We start from the raw sequence: 19,875 nt of genomic DNA, 5'->3' as shown, positions 1-19,875 counted from the left end.
ACAGAGACCAACCCCGCTTGAAAAAAAAGGGCTCAGCCTCTCCTGGACCACGTTCAAGTCAGCAACCACAACCTACTCTTCAGCGCTGCAACTCAAAGAGGAAGGAAGATTGAAAAAGAGGGAGAGCAGGAGGAGGAGGCGGGGGTCGCTCACTGCCTTAGACTTTTTTTTTTTGCCTTTGCTGCTTTCCCCGCAACTCCTAGTCAAGATTTTTTTTTCCTTCTGATTGCCTTAAAACAAACAAACAAACACAAGAACAAATAATTCTCTTTCTTTTTTTAATATATATATATATACGTTAAAAAGACAGAAGGTCACTCCTGGAAATCCAAACAAATCCAAAACCACACCGCGTCCTTGAGAAATGCATACATTTGTTAACTGAGAAATGTGAAGCCAACGGTCCCGTGTTGTGTTACAGAATTCAGGATCCCATACGTTTAATGCAATACAGTACAATGGTATGTGGCATTGAAAAAGATACTTTTTTAAATTGCTTGTTGGCTGTTCTCTTTTTCCCTCCTCCTCTTGAGATTGTTTCTTTGGGGGCCGTAGATGTTCTCCCCTCACCCGTCAATGCTATCATTTCTGATTTTACAGGATGGAGAATAAGTAATGGATTGTTTATATTTTGCTGCTTCCCGCGCATCCCCCCCCCCGCAGCTGTTGTATGTGGGTCACACTTTTGTGCCAGGAAACAGTTGATGGGAGTTTGTGTCCGAAAGTGTTGAACTTGGTACATTTCCTGCTTACAACTTTCCCCCTCCCCCCTTTGCTGGCAACTCTCTTAAACATGGGAAAGGATTAATATAAAATGGTTGGTTGGTTGGTTGGTTGGTTGATTTCCAGCTTTGTAGTTAGTTTTGCTTCCCCTTCTTGCTGCTGTTGTAGGTATCTATTAGTTTCTTTTTATAACCTCTTTTGCAGGATATTTTGCTATACTGGTATAATTTTGAAATAATGTAAACACGCTTCCTGCAGTTTTAAGGACATGCATTTATGTACCGATTTGCTTGCTAGTTAATATATCTCAAAAAGTTTATATTTAGGCTTGCCATTCTAAAGTATTAGGTATTTATTTTGCACCTCTGAAATGTTAATTTTAGTTACATGTGCATTTTGTGACTTGTTTGTTGTTTCTTTTTGCTAGCTCCATAGTTCTTATTATTTTGCTATAAGATAGTATGTTTGCTTTTATGCTTTCATTCCTCTTCCCTGGGTATGTCTGCTCTCTCTGCTTGTCCTCTCTTTGCCTATGTCTGGGCCACATTTTAATGCACAATATCCCATCCATTAAGTTGTGGTTGAATGCAGAGTGTGTGAGGACTTGGCAGCCCTTGGGTTGAAGGGGGCGGGGAAGCCAGTTCGACTTTGACACAAGATGCCGATGTGGCGTGATCTGAATTATTATTAGGGCTGTGAACATGGCCATCTTTTCCTCCTGCTGCTGCTGCTGCTGGAAAGGGCTGCCATTGAACTTGAGAAGGGACAGACAAGATCTCCAAGTTCTCCCCCCTAAGTACAGTAGCTGGCAGAGAAAAGGCGCCAAAATACACAAGATTAACTCTAACTTACTTTGAAGTGATCCTGAGTCTCTGCTAATGTAATTTCAACTATGAATCACTTAATAAAAGTAAACCTTTGAACTATTTGGAACTTTTATAAAAAGATCCTAACAGTTTCAGGAAGTGTAAATTGTCAGCAATGTACTGTAGTCACTGGGACTCATTCTTTAAGGAGTTTTGGAATAATATATTAATGTTTGGAGAAGCCTTTACTATACTTGTGAAAGTGAAGGATAAGCAAATCTGACCTTTATGCAGTCAGGGTAAAAACTTCTAAGTTGTGTAATATAAAACGTTGTGGTTTACAGTTTTATATTGAGGCCTGATGTTTGCATTTTTTGGTCTGTGAAATGGGGAAAGCTTGGTTATTAGAGACACCATCAAACCATATGTGGACAGAGGTCAAGCACACACACTGTGAGAAAGATATGTGTGTGCACACCACAGACATTTTAATAGTTCTACATTTAGAAATATGCATGCATTATATGTATATATTTCTTTATTTTTGACTAGAAAAGAAATATTATTAGTCAAGGAAAACATTTGTAATTATGGAATTAGCCGCATGAATGCAATTTTGCCTAGTTGTGTTTAAAAAAAAGATTGATTGAAATTAAAATATTTGAAAAACTGATATACATGTAAACTCCTTGACAATTCAGTTTATTTTCAAATTGCATTGCTTTCCTAAAGATTGTTTTCCGTAAGATACAGTTCACTGAACTTACACACACATAAAGGGAAAACTTCAGACAAATATTTGTAGCATTATGCATAACTTACAGTTTTCTTGCTGAAGAAGATTTTTCCATTGAGTACTCCGGTGTATTATTGCTCTAAATTGCATTGTCCAGTTATGAATCTGCGCAAAGTAAAATTGTAAGGTTTGTGAATATATGTAAGCACACTTAAGTTTGAAACTGTTTAACACTAAAGGGTTTAGAACAAAAGTACATGTATTGAAAGGATTAAATTAAATTAAGATTAATTTAAATAAAATCTTATAATATGTGAATAGCATATTGAGATACAACCCCACCAAAAAGGGAAAAAACCCTAAAAATGTAATGTATGTGTTAAAGTATGAAGAAAATAAACATTTCAAGTAATAGGGCTTGCCAAAATTGTACATTAGCGCTGGACATACCTCTTGGTTTCAGAATGTTGTTACAATTAAAGTACAGCTGTCTCACACAATGGATAGCACTTAGACTCCTATATTATCAGTGATCTAGATGTAGGCCTTTCCCTTTCAGCTTTCATTGCCCTCTTAGAAATATAATTGCCAAAGCACTTTGGAATGTGTGGGCAAAGTTTTTCTGTATCACGTATTAAGGCAGAAAGAATAAGAGTATTTGTTTCTGAGTCCAGTAGAATGAAACACTGAATCCTTGTCTACTGAGAATGTTGGGGGGAGGGAGAGCGGAGAGCTAGTCCGACCTTTCTGAGTTTCTAGTTTTTGATTAAGCATACAGTTGAGCCAGCTAACCTCCTATGTTGCACTGAAATCAGTGCTGCTTGTTCGGTGAGTTTCAGACTGCACATATGCATGAAATCTAGACAGATAGGTATGCGATGCCTTTAATAAGAGTGTGTGTATATTCCAGCAGTAAAATAATTAACAATGTAATTTCTTGACTTAATATTGTCCCCTCCCCCAGACAAATATAAATATATAGGTAGATTGGGGAAGAGAAAATCTAAGTGGACCTATATCATCCAGTCTATAGACATGAAAGAGATAATTTGATGCAAATGAGGTATTTGTGCTATATAGAAAACAGGTGACTTTTGCACTATACATAGCTGTATCATTATCTTTGATTGTGACCTTTTTAATGAAATAACTTTTGTATTATGCATAAATGCCTAATTCATAATAATAGTCTGTGGAAGTGTCGTGGGGTCCCAACTGTGGCATGGTCAATACAGGCCCCTTTTATTGGGTTTGCTCTAAAGTAGTATTTTGTATCATCCGATTCTTTGCTTCAGAGAGCATATTTTAAATGTGTGTGTGCAAGGGAGGTTCTCTGTATCAGCTGATTTACTGCTTGCATCCCAATATGCAGAACTCAGAATTAAAGATTGCTAGTAGATGAGATAATTCTGGAATGCAGATTTGAGGAAATAGTTATTGTGGGTTTTGTTGTTTTTGCTGGGCACAACTTATGTTTTTAAAAAATGAATTGTCTTTCATTACAAAATATTTTTTCATTAAACACTTCAGTACAGGTATACTACTATGGGGACACACACATTCAAAATAAGAGAATTTGTGTTACATTTCTTTCTTATAGCATTAGTTATTGGATAAATTACAAGTGTACTGGTAATTGGTTTGTCTGAGAAGTTACAATTGTGTGACCTAATTAAAAGAGAAGTATGAATATTTTATCTATTTTCTCTGTGTTTATTAGTTCTTTAATTTCTATCCCAACTTTCTGTACTGGAATATAAACACTATAGTTTGCTGTACGTTTTGCCTTGTATAGAGGACTGATTTCTGACACCAAAACTATTGGTTCATTCTGCAAGAGACAAGTATCATCTAGGATGTTGTCTGAGTTTGGCATGTGTGTGTTATCTGTTTATACTTCTGTATAGTCTTAAGTAATTACTTTATGTCCTCAGGAGAAACTTTCTAAACAGGGTAGATGCTGTTAGCATGTGGTTATTATGCTTGGATTACTGAAGGTGGGCACTTAGATGATTCACAAAACAGTTCCACTCCTTTTTGAAGGATGTCTTTATGGAAAGGGCTTGGTTAGTCTTGGCGTTTAATCTTGTTCCTGGAAAAGCCTGCAGTTACATGGGTGTTTGCAAAGCTAGCCCTACTAGTTTGTTGGTATGTCAGTTAGTGAAAGGCCTAGTTGGGCTGGGCTTTGTGTCTGTGGAGCACCTGAGGACACACAGGGAAACAATCACATTGTTTCCCATCTCCTCTGAAGGCACAGCTCTGTCTCTTTGTTTTCTTCTGCAGAAAATCAAGATGAGTTTTCTGTGTTTGGTCCTCTTCCCTTCACTGTGAGTATGGATACGATATCCCAAACTTGTAAGAAGATCAACTCCCCAAGGCTGCAATTCAATATACACTTATCTGGAAGTTAGTCTCATTGAATTCAATGGGACTTACACCTAAGAGGATACATGCAGGATTGCATTATAACATGCATGTCTAAGCAGAAGTAAGTCTCATTGATTTCAGTGAGACTTACTTCCTGATTAGTGTGCATATATTATTCGATTACAGCCAAAATGACACTCGCCTTTTTTGCATGTGACAAATCTGTAAAAACCAGAAGTGTACCACAGTAGATTAGCGGTAGTTACACTTTTGTTAGTGTTTCTGATATCATGCCCATTGGTCAAAGATGCTCACTAGTGGTGAGCTGATAGTAACATCACCTTTGATACCCTGTGTCAGTTGGCAGTATAGCTTACATAATTTACTCCTCTTAAAGTGTGTTTATTTATTAACAAGAAATTGTCTGGTTTACTCACAGGAAGAAAACAAAATGTTACAAATACAATGATGGAATAAAATAAAACTCAGTGTTTGGAGGGGGGAAGCAGATGAGATTAAAGCAATAAAATTAGTACAGTATAATAATTATCAGTCCTAAATTAATGTTAAAAGCTACAGCATGTTTTAAGAGACTCGGAAAAGTAAAAAGATATTTGGCTGAAAAAATTACTTTTTTGTTCTGGGCCAAAAATAACAACAAGCTGAAATCTTTAGGGAAGGTATTTGGGCCCTAACTGGAGTACCACTACTGACAAATCCCTTTTACTTGTAAGCTACCTGTGCTTACCTCATTTGGATAGCAGCACTCAGAGTAGGGCCTAAGATGGTCTGTGTTCAATTCCATACATGTGGGAGGAGATAATGCATCAAGTGCTGCAGTCCCAAGATGCAAAGGGCCGTAACATGTCAACACCAGGAGTTTGGATATAGAGTAGGAGTTGGTGAAGATTGCAGACTATGAATATATTTGTACCACATAAGCAATGATGGAAAAAATGTGAATTTTATTCATTTGCCACTATTGGTATATACATGGAGCACATCTTAATCAGTACTGTGATGTTTCTGAAAATGGCCTAGCTTGTGAAATTTAGAAACACATTCCATGTGGAGCTTTCATGTTGTGATGCTCTGCACCTTCTACAAGTACCCACCAGGGATGCAGAGCAGGCATGGTATGATAATTTCCTTATAAATGGTACAAGTTTGTAGGCTTAGTTGCTCCAGAGTGACTGTTTCCAGTATCATCTGCATAACAACAATGTATGTGCTTCTACCCCAAGAGGAAGTAAACCTAGTACACAATCAATATAATGTGGTAAATGAGTTTAGCTATGACAAAATTGATCTAAAGTGGTTAAGACATTTAATGGCAAAGCAAAAGCTTTTTGTTTTAATGGTAGAGTTTGTGTTTTATGTTTGTTTTAGCAATATGAGATCCTCTTCAGAATCAGTATTCCCATTCAAAACATAATTCTTAGGATTGAAAACTACCATGATCAACCTCTCACATTTTACACAAAAGTATCTACTTGCAGCAAAAGTCTGCATAACAGATCAATTACAGCCTGAATTCATTGTACAAGGTATCTGTTTATATGGATGGTGATACTGGAGGATAGCTTCAGATCTTTGTGAAATAAATGAATCTCCAATAAATAATTGGATGTACTCAGTCATAAGCCCCCTTGTTACCTATATGAAGGTGTCTCCATGAGACCAAAGGACAAAGTTGTTGTGCTGGTGGTCCTGCCTCTAAGTTCACATGGTTTCTGTCCTCTCTCCGATGTTCATCTGTTAGTTAGGGATGTCTGGATAAGTAAAAGCTTTCAGGAGCTGTAACCTAGTTTCTAGGGAAGCCTGCTTGCATAGAGTAGATATCAATGCCTAATTCATGGACATTGAGGAAAGAGGAAGTTATGTGACCTTGGGGATAGGGCCATTGTGGCTGTGCTGACCTTTGATCACACAGAGTGTTTCACATAAGAAACATGTAAAAGGGGATGCAGAACCAAGCAACTAAACATCAAATCAGAATGTTCATAGCTCTTTGCATACATTATTTCTGTAATCCTTGCAGCAACCATATAAGGTAGGTCAATATCAACCCCAATGTCAATGATTAGGAAGGGGTGAAGATTGAGATACCAGCTTGTCTGAGACCAACTGAACTTAATAGCCAGTGAAGTATTTTAAGCAAACAGATCACATCCATGTAATATGATATTAAGTATATTTACCCAGAGTAAATCCCATTGAAGTAAGTTTCTTCCAAATTAGAGTAGACAAGATTGTAGATTTTGCCTCTACTGTACATTAGCTCTCATTTAGTCATGTATTTTAAAGTATGCCTATTTCAGGCATTAATTTGTGATAAACTAGATAAAATTCAGGTATGTAAAGATTTTGGTGCTTTTCGTCATCTTTAACATTCTGCTGCTTTCAATACAATGTTGCTTTCATTACTGAACCCAGGGACATTGATATTAGTTCTTACTTTATGTTTTTTTCCTTCCATCCTTCCCTACTTCTGGCTTTGGAGCTGATAAGCATGTCACTAGCTGACTGCTAGCATAAATGGTAACAGTGAAACATTAAAAACATTAAAAGGAAGGCAGTGGAGCACTCAAAGCCATCACTGCTGCTTTGCAACTGGAACCACATACATGCTTAAAAGAGGCATCATTGCCAGTAGGACCAGGGATTCTAATAGTTGTGCCAAACTGAGAAGCATGTTTTAAAATCTGAACAAGTCATAGAGGAAACCTTTCTATAGTTTAAATTTTGAGGAATTAAAACAGAAGTGTAGAGCCTCAGGCATTTCAGGTGTCCAAATCTGGCCTTCCAGTAGCCCACACCTTCCTTCCCTTGCTTCACCCACTATCCTCTAACCACCAAACATTTGGTGGTTTCCTGACTTTTGTGCAGCCCCCCCACCCCCATAGAAAAGGTTGAGATGCCTCTCCTAAGGCTTCATTACCAGCAGTAAGAGATCTACACTAAAACGTGCTGGTGTTTTGGCCAGTTCCATTTGCTTTCAATCTTGCTACCGCAGGAGTATATCCCCCAAGAGTTTGCCTCTCCAAAATGGAATTTGGCCATTGGGCTAAAAATTTATATCAGTTCTGTGCCCTTGGTTTACAACTTTGAAAGGGAGGTGGGGGAAAAGTAATTACCCTTAAACAGAGACCTGTAGTGCTTTGTATAGGAGTCTTAACAGCAGAGGGGAATTTGTGCCAAAAGGAATGTATTTTATGGCAAGACACACTAAATATTTATTTACAAGGGAAACTCCAAAACTGGGACTGTCAGCCCCCAGCCCCAAGAACATAAAGGTAGACTTTAAACATTTTCTACAAGTGGTTAAAATAGTTGTGTGGACTTACTCCTACAACAACATTACCATGTTTTGTGCTAGTTTATTTTAAAGTAAACCAAATTGTCACTTTACAGCACTTCTTAATAGGTAGGAAAAGTGTTAGTTACATGATGGTTTTACAGAGTTTGGAAGTGCACCTACATTGAGGTGGTTTGACTTTGAAGGGTTAATATCTTAGTCCTAGCTATTTGCTTTGACATTACCTGCTTTGTATGAGCCCCCTTCGTTTCCTCCCCCTCCCTCCAGCTTGTAAATTTATGGGAATTGCAGCTGGTCGACTTGGCAAGCTCCCCTCATTAAGAGCCCCCTTTGAGAACGGGCTGTGTTTGAGTATTTCCCTAATGAGGACAGGACGGGGTTAAAAAGTGACCATTTCATGGTTGACTTGAACCTGCCTGCTTCTCTTGATGTGTCGTTGTGAAATGCCTGACGTGAATAAATCCCACTTTGCAAAAGGAAAAGTCACTGGTCCCTTCAGGACAGTTTACACAGAGGCGGAGGGCACTGAAAGAGGACGCTCACGAGAAAAGTTTACCTGAGGCAGACGGGCGCTGACCCTGTTGAAGCGCTTCAGTTTGCCTGTTTGGGTTCATCAGGTCAAAGTCTGCAGAAGCTGAGGCAGCGCCGAGTGTTTGGTACCTGATTTTTTTTCAAGTGCGTGCGTGGGGACGCACCTTATCCTGCTGTAATTTTCTGGTGGAATAAGCTTGAAAATAAACGGATGTTTGGCAGTCACATAAGGCTGTGCACGTGGACTTGCCCCTTCTATTTCGAAGCTTCCACTATCCTTTTACAATCTCCTTTGCAACTTGTCGTTGGGGGACTTCCAACGGGGTTGCCCTGTTAGACTGCTGAAACAAAAACAACCAACAGTCCCGTAGCACCTTAAAAGCTAACACATGCTCGATGGCATAAGCTTTACTGGACTAGAGTCCATTTCCTCAAATGCACTAAGTGTTATCCTCAGTTGGCAGGTATCTAGATATACGCGCATGGGTGCAGAGGGAAAGGGGAGCGGGGCGAGGGAATGCTCCCAAAAGTGCCTTCCCGTCTTGCCGCACAGCGCGAGAACGTTGCTGGTGTGTGTGCGTGTGTGTTTTTAATTCGCTGCTGCATTCCTCAAGCAAAAACCGCGCGCGCGAACTCCTTCCTGGCACGAGCTGCTTGGAGAGATTGAAAACAGACTAGTGTGTTGCTACCGCGGGCTTTTTGTTTTTCGCCTCCCGGGGGGGGGGGGGGGCCCCCCCCCTTTCCCCCCCCAGCCGGGGGGGGAAAAGGAAAAACCCCCCTGGGGGGGGGGGGAAACAGCCCACCCGAAAACCCAACCCTCGTACGAGCGAATCCTGTTCTGCCAGGCGGGGGATGGGGGCCACGTGGAAGTACTCCCCTTGGGGATGATGTTCCCCCCACCTCACTTCCATCAAACTCTTGCAAGAACATACTGGCCCCACTTGCAAGTGGGGGGGGGGAGAGGAAGAGGCACGAGCTCCACTCCGACCCCCCCTTCTTCCCCAGCCAAACATTAGCTACACAATGAAGTGACCTTGCTCCACATGTAGGCGACAGACAGGGTAGTGGGGTTTGCAGACGCTGCCTGAGTCGAATGTATGCAAAGGCAGACCCGCTACGCACATTTCCTCCCCCCTCCTTTCTTGTTTGGCTAATTAGCGAACTGGCAAAGTTTCCCGCTTTCTAGCCCCCTCCTACTGATCTGCGAGATCCAGCGCCCACAGAGGGACCGGCTTTCGAGTTGCTTTCTCCCTTCCCCCCCTTCTTTGCTCCCCCTTCTATTATGTGAGGGAATTTTCCAGGGGACACTTTCAGAAGCTAAGCAGGGTTACTCATTTCTCACTCTTTAGGACTTGCGTTAGAATAACCTCCAGTTTTCCTAAAGAGGAATGCTCCCAAATCTTTGTCGAACTAAAGCCATTCTTGTGGGGGAAGCAGACGGGGTGCGAGAGTGCAAGGAACTGGCATATTCGCAAAATGTGCTGCCTAGCTCTCGTACAGTACGAGATGATTAATAAAGAGGGAAGGCATGGAGAGGAGAGGGGAGGGGGCTGGGGGAAGGAATGTGTTTGCAGCAGCAGCAGCGGGGGGAGGAGTGTAAGCGTCGATTGTGTAATTAAATAATAAAATGAAACCCTGAAGTCGGATTTGAGGAAGAGAGCTTAAACGGGGACCAGAGAAGTGCGGTCGGTAAAATAAAATCCTCCCTCCCCCTCTTGAACTTCCAGGTTTGCAGAAAGGAGCACATAAAGGAGGGGGGAAAGGAATAAGCGAGGAGGTGGGGGCGAAGAGATTGATCGTTTTGAATTTTCAAGAGATCATTTTTATTACAGTGGGCGTTTGGAAAGCAGGCTCTGAACATTATCCACAGAGAAAGGGGGTGGAGGGTAGGGAGTGGAGAGAGGCACAAGCTGCTGCGAGAGGAGCCCGGCGATTGCGCGCTGCTGCGAAGTGTTTTGCAGCCTAGGGGGACGCGCACGCACACTCCCTCGTTGGCGCTCTAGTGCACAGGGCTCTTCCTTGCAAAGTTTCGCCTGCCATCATACGCCAGGATTTTCCTGCTCCGCTCCGCTCCTGCAACCTTGAACTTTGGCAACGTGGTTGACAGTACCGTGGTGTATCAACCCGCTAACAGCTTCGCCAAAGCAATTGAAAATCGGGGAGAAGGGGGAAAAAAGGCAACGCGAAGGAGGAAAAAAGTCCTGCTCCCCCCTTAACTCCCTGCATTCCATTCACTCCCCCGTTCCTCCTCCTCCTCCTCCCGCCCCAATCCACCAACAGCAACTGGAAAGCAGCAAGACAGCCGCCGAGAACAAGAGGGTTAAAAGTGTAGATTGGATTTCACCCCGGGAAATCTAGCGCTCGGAGTGAACTTGAATCTTTGGCTATTTAAGGAGGACTTGGGTTTGTTGCGAAGTTGTGGAGATCCGAGGCAGAGCTCGCTCCTGATTAGATTCATCTTTTCTTTAGCCTCCGATGACTGTAAAATGAATAGATGAAACCGTTGCTCTTTTGATACTTTTCTCTCCGCAAGAAGTGCATTCTCAGAGCGAAGTCATGATGTATTCTCCCATCTGTCTCACTCAGGTATAGCCTTTTCTTTAAAATAACAGACTTGCGTTCGGATTGCGGATGGGTAGGAATAGTTAAAACTGTTCAGAGGTGCACTCCATATGCCTTCGGTTTTGATTTGCAAAACTAAATTACTGTACGTGTTGTATAAATTTGAGTCTTTCAGGGGGTGTGGGGGGGCAGAAGAAGGTGTATATTATTTCAAAATGCCAGGGGAAAGCAAACTTTGCTAAATTTAAGTTGTAGAAGAAACACAGCGATTAAGAATTAGAATAGCTCTAATTAAAACAGATTAAAAAGTGATTGAAATAACACTGATTAATCCAGGAAATATTGATCCTGCCGTTTCTTCAGTTCTGTTGGTACACTCAGTGTTTACTTGAAAAGGCTTAATGGGAAAGTGTTATTTTATTTTTAATGAATCACTTGCATAATTATGGTAATATAATATCCCATTCTGAATTAAGCAAATATGTATCTAAGGTTAGTTTGAGAAAAAGAGATCAAGCAGTAGGTTATTCATTATTTGGCTATCCAGGATATTTTTCCTGATCAACTCTGGTGTTTGTAACTTTCTAAAGTCAACAACCAAGGTCAAAATCAAAATTAAACATTTTCTGTCACTTTGGGCCTGTAGGTATTTGTTTTCTTTTTAAAAAAGAGAAATTTTCTATATTCTGTAAATTTATTTGTTGAAGAGCATTTGGACAAAGTGGGAAATTATTTAAGAGAAAATACGTTAACATAAAGAAAATAGTTATACTTCCAACATACGATGAGCCTTATTGTGATCATTAGCAGGATTAAAGTTTTAGAATTGTCCCTGTGTGTATGTGAAATGGAATGCTGATTTGGATCCAATATAAATTACAGCATAGAAAGTACCGTATGAGATGTTTAAATGTCTGTGCTATGTAACATTAGTACCATTTATCATTCATTAAATTGACAGATTATACCCAGGTAGTATGTGAGGCTGTGGTTCAGTTCTGTGCAGTTCTGGTTAAAGTCTTAGAAGGACACTATTTGATCTACATTGATATGACTAATACTCATGGAAAAAAAGCTTTCTGAGTTATTTAACATTTTGGTGGGTATTGTGATAGGGTGAAAATAATTAGGAGTTCATTTGGAAAGTAGAAACCATTGCCATTCCTAAAGACAGAGGCATTCACAGAATTATGAATGAAGATTTAAACAACGATAAGGCTTATTCAGTGATTGGATACAGTCTTGTAGCTTTTTGGCTGACACATTTTTATTGTTTATATTTTGTTTGGCATCTAAGTGTGATTAACCTAGGGATCCTTCCAACAAGTAACATCAACTTCACTGGTACAAAACAGGTGAAAAAAGGGGGTTGTAAAATATTTAAGTTTTTTTTCCTGAAGTGAAAACTCAAACATACAGTTGTGTGATTTTGTTAAATTGTCGTAGATACTTAAAATGTAATGTAGTGATAATTTTTTAGCTCATTAGGTACTCTGCTGTGTGTAGTTGTTATACTTAAGAGAACTTCCACCACTACATTGAAAACTGTAGCTTAGAAGAAAGTCCTGCTAGTTTCAGTGGTACTTACTTGCAGAGACATTATTGCTATCTTAATAACCTCACTGCTTGGTACTCTGTCCTGATACTAGACACATAATTAGAGTTTACACTAACTTTGAAAAATTTGTGTTTCTAGTTATAACATAGAAGTAACATTCCACTGCTATTTTTGGCCTTCTTTCTAAAAAGTATGTATTTCCATAGTTGCTATTGAGTGAGTAACATAACTTGATTAACTTGCCAGATTCACAATTTAAAATGTCACTATGGCTTATAGAAAACAAAAGTGCTTCAAGTTAAGTTTGTATATAGCCTACAACTATGAAACAATGGTATGGCAAACCTAGTAATACAATAATTTAACAATGTTCCATTGGTTCTAAGAAATATCTTCTAATTTTGAATAAACTTTGGCATGATCAGTGTTTTTCTAAGTCACATTTGCTCTGTGAATGTGCAAGTTGCTTATCACTGTGTTTTATATATACTTGTGATGAAGTCTAGTAAAAAATACTGAAACCTGCCCTTCTTTCTGTACGTGTACAGAGGTTGAAGTTTATTGTGATTATAGTGGTGCCAGTACTTTACAAAATATGGGTGCTCAGAACTCTTAGAAACTGTTAAATAAAACAGTGTGCAGAATAAGTATTTGATATGCCTGATACTTTTTTCCTTTAAAGAACATATATGAAAGTAGTAGCTGGAAGTAGGAATTGCTGCTGTGATACCAAGGTTGTGGTCCCAAGCATGCTAACTTGAGGTCATATTAAGCTATACTGAAATTAGTAGGACTTAACAGTAAGTTGAAATATCAGTAGGCATTTTTCACCTATGAAACGCATGTATTAAGTATAACGAAGTATTAGCTCCATATGATCCTTTCCTCTTTTGTGCAATTAATGTAAATTTTGCTGGGGTGCATTAGTTGTTTAAGTGTACAGGTTCTTAAGAATCTGTTTAATTATCTAATTTAGTAAACAGCTCTGTAAATTTGAAACTTTTGCTTTATTCTTCCCCTTTTATAATTTTGTGTAAAACAGGAAAAAAACTCCAGTGAAACTGTGCATACCTTCATACGCATTGTTATAGAATTACCATAATTATTGATGAAATAGTATAAATTTACTAGAAAGGGAATTGTTGGGAAAGTAAATATTAAGTAGGAATACTTTTCATATTATTTTGCAGAGCGAACTTGGCCTATTTGTACCACAATTGCAGCATATCCATGCACCCACTCTCCCATAAATACAAGTTTACAAATGCTCAGCATTTACTTTAAGGATATTTTTGTACAAATTGTCACTGTATATGGATTCAACTGGGATGTTTGCTAGAATGTTTGAACACCTTTAAATTCATACATATCTGTTGCAAGTTGTTAAGATTTGTGATTATTCTTTTATGTTGATCCTTGCCATATGTAGAGCCACTTGCAACTTTATTTTTCTGTATTTCGTCTGTCAGGATTAGCTGCAAAAAGATCAAATTTCATAAATGGTGTTTTGCAAAGAATTTTGAGCAGAATTCACTTGGTGCCTGATCTCTATTAGAAGAAATTTTGAAATGTTTCTTGTCAAGCAGTGTTTTTTTTAATATTGTGAACACATATTGAAGAATATAGTATAATCCTATAGTAGAGCTTCATGGCAGGATTTGCGATTCTTGATCATGCCACACATTTTTAATTTAAAAATACATGTTTCATATTGAATATTTGCTGTCTTGGTTCCAACTTAATAGCAATGGACTTGTTTCCAAAAGCTACATGTCATATGTTTTCTGGATTTCAGCAGGCCATTCGCACAGTTTCACTATGGAAGTTAACATTTCTTTGGCTGTAACTGTAAGCATATTTACTATGAAATAAGTCCATTGATGTCAGTGGGATTTTCCATTTTTGTCAACATTACAAGAATTGCACCTTTATTAAAATATAAAGTGCAATGACCAAAAGTAAAATCTTAGAGTTTTCTTTGAAAAATTCAAAGCACTAGAACCTGACTCTCACCAATATGATAGGATTGTTGGCAGCAATGTTAACTAGTCTAATTATATCTGGTACAGTAATTTTTAGACTGTAGCGGTTAGACTTCCCTCACCCTATTCCCATTCTGTGCTTTCCAGCATTCCTTTCAAACTTGCTTGATTTGCTAACTTCTTCCCAGAAGTATTATTAAAATCCAGATTCCGTTAATGGGATTTTATGCAGGTCAATTTCTGAGAAAAAACAAGCTATAGTAGTCAAGGAGAAAGAAAAAAAAATGGCACCAGAGAGCATTGAGATAGGGAAGTCTTATCGTGGGCTGTGGTTGCTCTGAGCTGTGCTGCCTTCCCACACAAAGAGAAGATTGTGGTTTAACTCTTTCCATGGTCTAGTTTATGTGTCATCATAGTTACAGAAATCTTCAAATCTCTGTGGCCAGACAACTGCACTGGTTACTGTAATTAATGATGCTTTGGCATTTTGCTTCACTTTGTGTTTTAATTCTTTTTAAACCTTTATGATTGTTATATTTGATGAAAGAGAAGATTCATGTGTGTGTATCCCTGTATTGATCTACACACACACACATACACAAAACCAAGCTTGCAATTTTGTGATAGAAACTCTGAAACTTTTAATTCTTCTTACCTGTAAAATGCAAGGCTTACAATGCATAATGTTCAGTTATCCATGTTGGTGTTAGTATGGACTTGTTTGGTCCTAACTTTTGGCTGGAAAACCAACACCTTGCATGAACTATTTAATAATTTTAAAGCTAGAAAATATATTTTATTGTTCTGTATTGCTTGTATACATATTGCAATCTTAAATACACATTACATAGAAACAGTTATTTGAAATTAGTGAGGTTTGCTTTCAGATTAAACATGTTTTTACCATTAACATGTATACGTTTCGACTTCTTGAAAAATACAGTTTAATTCTACAGTGTCATAATTTTAATTTTAATACTTTATTACTTGTAATGTAGCTCCAAAGTTTAGTTTGAATGTATATTATTGAGTGAAACAATAGCTATTTAATATGGTTTAGGTGCAAAATGTATATTTAGAATTATTCGCACAAACAGATGAGGCAAGAAACAATAACATCCTCTGTCTTTCTCCAGTTTTCTCTCAAAATTGTGCTATGATTGCAGTTGCTGTGTATGTTTAGATTGTTTTGGTTACAGAATAATTACATAGGTGACTTGAGTCCCTCATGAATTTGAACATGTCCATCCTATTCTACAAAGTATTATTAATGTGTATAATCAAAATGTAGACTCTATCGCTTAATTGCAATAAATACTAAAATCAGGCTAATCAACATTTAGGTAGAGCCATATGAAAGGATGAGGTTTTAGAACCATAAAAACATTGTATTTATTTCAGAGAAGAAGAATTTATTCTGTGGTGCAGTGTTAATGTCACCCTACCACAGGGTGCTGCAGCACAAAGCATGTGAAGTTTATGCCATATTGTCTTTTTTCATTGTGTGCTTCAGATAGATTTTTAGGCGGGTTCAAATAATTACTACTGACTTGTGATCTGTTAATAAATTAACTAACTTTGTGAAGCTTTGAACTCTATATTGAAATTGATTAAAACTGCTGAGACGTCACTGAAGTCATTTTCATTCTCAGGTTCATAAAGTTTACTTTGCAAAACTAGGAAGGCAAATCATGAGGTATACAAAATTTAGAGAGTTTGATTGGGGTGTATTACATGCTGTGTCTTTTGCCTTCTTACCCTGTTTCCTGCTTTCTATATTAACCACTGCTGGAATGGTACTATTTCATCACTGGAATGTTGGGCGATTGATAAGAGAATGGATCATGTTTAGTAGCGCATGCTCTTTGTGTTCCTGTCAGTCTCTTGCTGAGAGCATGCTCCAAAAGCGGGAACTGTATAACACTGCATTTAGCAAGTATATAGTTTGTGTTTCTATACAATACAGAAGAGAAATGAGTTGTACAGTTCATGTCTGCCTTTTCAACATTTTTGTGCAGATGTCTTAAAAAACCACAGTACAGTAATCTGCCATTTGTAAAAATGGGATGCTAGTAGATAAAGCCAATCTCCAAATGATACAAATCACAGATTGCTTTATTTTCAAGTTGCATTCCACTTTGGACTAAAGACAGAATGGGGGTAGGGATGAGACTGTAAAAATTTATCTTCTAGAAATGAAATAGGAAGATGTTTTTAGACCACTCAGATATCTTTTCTGGAAGTTGCACATGCTTAAAAAAATACTGCTTAGTAATGCGTGTGACATTAAGTTTAAAGAACTGGTAAAATTGTCAGAAATTGTGTATTTTTTTAAAAAAAGTTTAGATCTCCCCCCATGCAAATGGAACTGATATTTCAGTTTTTGTATTCTTTTCTCCTGCTTCTTTCAACAGGATGAATTTCACCCATTCATCGAAGCACTTCTTCCGCATGTCCGTGCAATTGCCTATACTTGGTTCAACCTTCAGGCTCGAAAACGCAAGTACTTTAAAAAACATGAAAAGCGAATGTCAAAGGATGAGGAAAGAGCAGTTAAGGATGAGCTACTTAGTGAAAAGCCTGAAATTAAACAGAAGTGGGCATCCAGGCTTCTAGCCAAGCTGCGCAAAGATATCCGCCAAGAGTATCGGGAGGATTTTGTGCTCACTGTTACTGGGAAGAAGCACCCATGCTGTGTATTGTCCAATCCTGACCAGAAGGGTAAGATTAGGAGAATCGACTGCCTACGGCAGGCAGACAAAGTCTGGCGTCTGGATCTAGTCATGGTGATCCTCTTCAAAGGTATCCCCTTGGAAAGTACGGATGGAGAACGGCTCATGAAATCCCCTCACTGCACAAATCCAGCACTTTGTGTTCAGCCACATCACATAACAGTATCAGTCAAGGAGCTTGATTTGTTTCTGGCATACTATGTGCAGGATCAAGGTAGGTTACTCTTCTGTATGAATATGTTGCATTCTTGGACCCTCCCCCCTTTTTAAAAGGAAAAGATTTCCACAAAGTTTTTTCTTAAGTCTGGGTATATCTGTGCATGTATATTGCCCTGTATACATGTAAACAGGTGCATGCCTGTTTGCACATTGGTAGATCTGAGTGACATGTTCATCTGAGAACTCGTAAAAGAAAGTTTACAATAAACTTTCTTTATTGTAAAAGAAAGTTCAGGATATTAGTAAGTTTTTGGTGTGTTACAGAATCACAGTGAAATGTTGATACATCTATTTTTGGCATCACTGGTATGAGCAAACGCATAAAATCTATAGCACATTTAAGTACATGCATATTCACTTATATGGAATCATTGCCACTAAAATCTTTTATATATTATCTTTGATGAGAAAATACAATTATTAAAAGAACCTGGGTCATGGAATGGCCTATAAAGCATCTGGATATTAATATGCAGTAAGTATGAACAACCTGATTGTTGGCCTTACTGGTGTTCATATATTGTGGTCTATCTCTTGATATTCATACCGGATAATAATTTCCATTTTAACAGATATAAGTTTAAAAAGGATTGTTCAAATAAGAGCAAAATACATAAATTACTGTAAGAATTTATGTGCTTAGACAATCATTTTCCTAATTAGATATTTTTGGTAATACAGAGGCCTCTGACCTTCAACTCCAGGTTGTGGAAGCAGTCATACACTATAGATGTCTATGCAAGGAGTAAACTTAAATCCCAGAATGTTTGCAGATGGCAGCTTTTTTCATAAATTGGCCTGGTGTTGGAAAGTGGCCCAGAGAAAGGCAGATGGAAAGTGTTATATCTTGTCCTAATATAAGATAAGGGTATCTTAGAGGAAAATTAACTGAATAATGTATGACATTAAAAGTAAAATGTCCTTCATTTGGCTTGTGATCTTCATGTATGTTGTTTTCTACGCTTATAATGTTGCTTCTTTTTACATAATCCTGTCCAGTTTTGTTATGCTAATATCTAACCATGTACTCACTATATAGCAAAGCATTGCAGCACTGATGTACTTAATGAAAAAAATTTCTAGTACCAGAGAACAGCTATAAAGTTTAGGGAGGATCCCAGTTCAGAACAAGTTTATTTCTTTTTATTTGGATTGAAATAATTTGATAATATAATGTGACTTAAACACAACTAAACTGGTCTGGATTGCAACCTGGTTTGTTGTGCTGGAAGTTAACACTGAAGATTCTTGTAAATTTAATCTAGGGCCACAATCTGATGCAACTTACCTAAGAGTGAGCCCCACTGAACACAGTGGAATTTATAGCAATGTGCTCTAAGCCCGATAGGCTTTACTTCAAAGCAGACCTCACAATAAGATTGCAAAGTCAGTTTGCTTTGAAGTTTTCAATTGTGTTAAATACACATTTTGTTCATTTCAAAATGTATTTGGAAAGACTAAAACTAGTTTTTATTAAAATAACATACTTTAAAGATTGGAATTTGATTGATGATGGACCACTTTTTTTATATGTGTATTTCCATCAGTAAATTGATTACAAAAATATCATAGCTGTAGCATTCCTGGACAATATCTATACTTTTCTTAAGGTGTTGTGCTTTGAAGTTGACACATGCAGCTTGAATTGATGGGTGGTTTGTGTGGAGGAATAGTTTTACTAGAGATACTGTGTTGATGTCATGGTTTGTATAAGATTTATCAAAATAAGCCTAAGTTATGTAAACCTTTTCTCAATGTTGCTCCAAGTTTTTCCACTGTTTCTTCAATTACTGACAAAATAGTACTGGATAAAAGTTTGTACATCTCTTTGCTTCAAGTCACCTGCGGGAGAGCCTTCTGTTTAATGAAACTGTGCATCCAGTTTGCTCTCTCATAACAGTTTTTCTGGAAAACTGCTAAATAACTAGTGCATCTGTACTTGAAAGAAAATGTTTGTAGCACTTTTCCTTCATAAAAACTGTTTTATTTCTATGTTTTCTTAGAATAGTCTGCTGAGTCTAATTTTTACATTTTGTTAGGAAAAGCATCAAATGTTTGGTTTGCGAAAGGTAACTATGCAATATCAGTTGAAGAAATCTTTTTTTTTTATAAAGGGGTCGTTTTCTATGTTGGTTTATGACAATCTATTGGTAATGTCTCATCAATAATGCATAGTAATTAAAAAAAGTCATGAGGGATGAAAAAAGGACAAAGTTCTTAAATGAATGAAAGGATAAAATAGGGTGTATGTTTAAACATTGGCAAAAGCATGAGGAAGAATACTTTGAGTGCCAGTAATGGTTGCCAGTGGCACCAGGATTGGCATCGGACCTTCTTTGT

At 38.0% G+C, this 19,875-nt stretch overlaps 1 protein-coding gene across 9 annotated transcripts in view; it reads left to right on the top strand.

Annotated features, from left to right (window-relative positions):
* The first annotated feature begins 275 nt into the window (after positions 1-275).
* Positions 276-19,875, top strand: part of NFIB (nuclear factor I B) — a 213,663-nt gene continuing 194,063 nt past the window's right edge. For 2 of the 9 annotated variants that reach the window (XM_044427764.1, XM_044427763.1), the window contains exons 1-2: positions 10,321-11,068; positions 16,999-17,530. In XM_044427764.1, the coding sequence (XP_044283699.1) occupies positions 11,039-11,068; positions 16,999-17,530 (562 nt within the window). In that variant the 5' untranslated portion in view covers positions 10,321-11,038. Of the gene's footprint in view, positions 462-10,117; positions 10,210-10,306; positions 11,069-16,998; positions 17,531-19,875 lie in introns of those variants that run through there. The other 7 variants (XM_044427760.1, XM_044427759.1, XM_044427761.1 and 4 more) reach the window with 7 other exon arrangements.

This window comes from Varanus komodoensis, unplaced genomic scaffold (assembly GCF_004798865.1).
Source record: "Varanus komodoensis strain SLA01 unplaced genomic scaffold, ASM479886v1 scaffold19, whole genome shotgun sequence".
NCBI classification, from domain to species: domain Eukaryota; kingdom Metazoa; phylum Chordata; class Lepidosauria; order Squamata; family Varanidae; genus Varanus; species Varanus komodoensis.
Note: the sequence above shows the minus strand (reverse complement) of the source record. Positions and strands in the feature narration are given on the sequence as shown.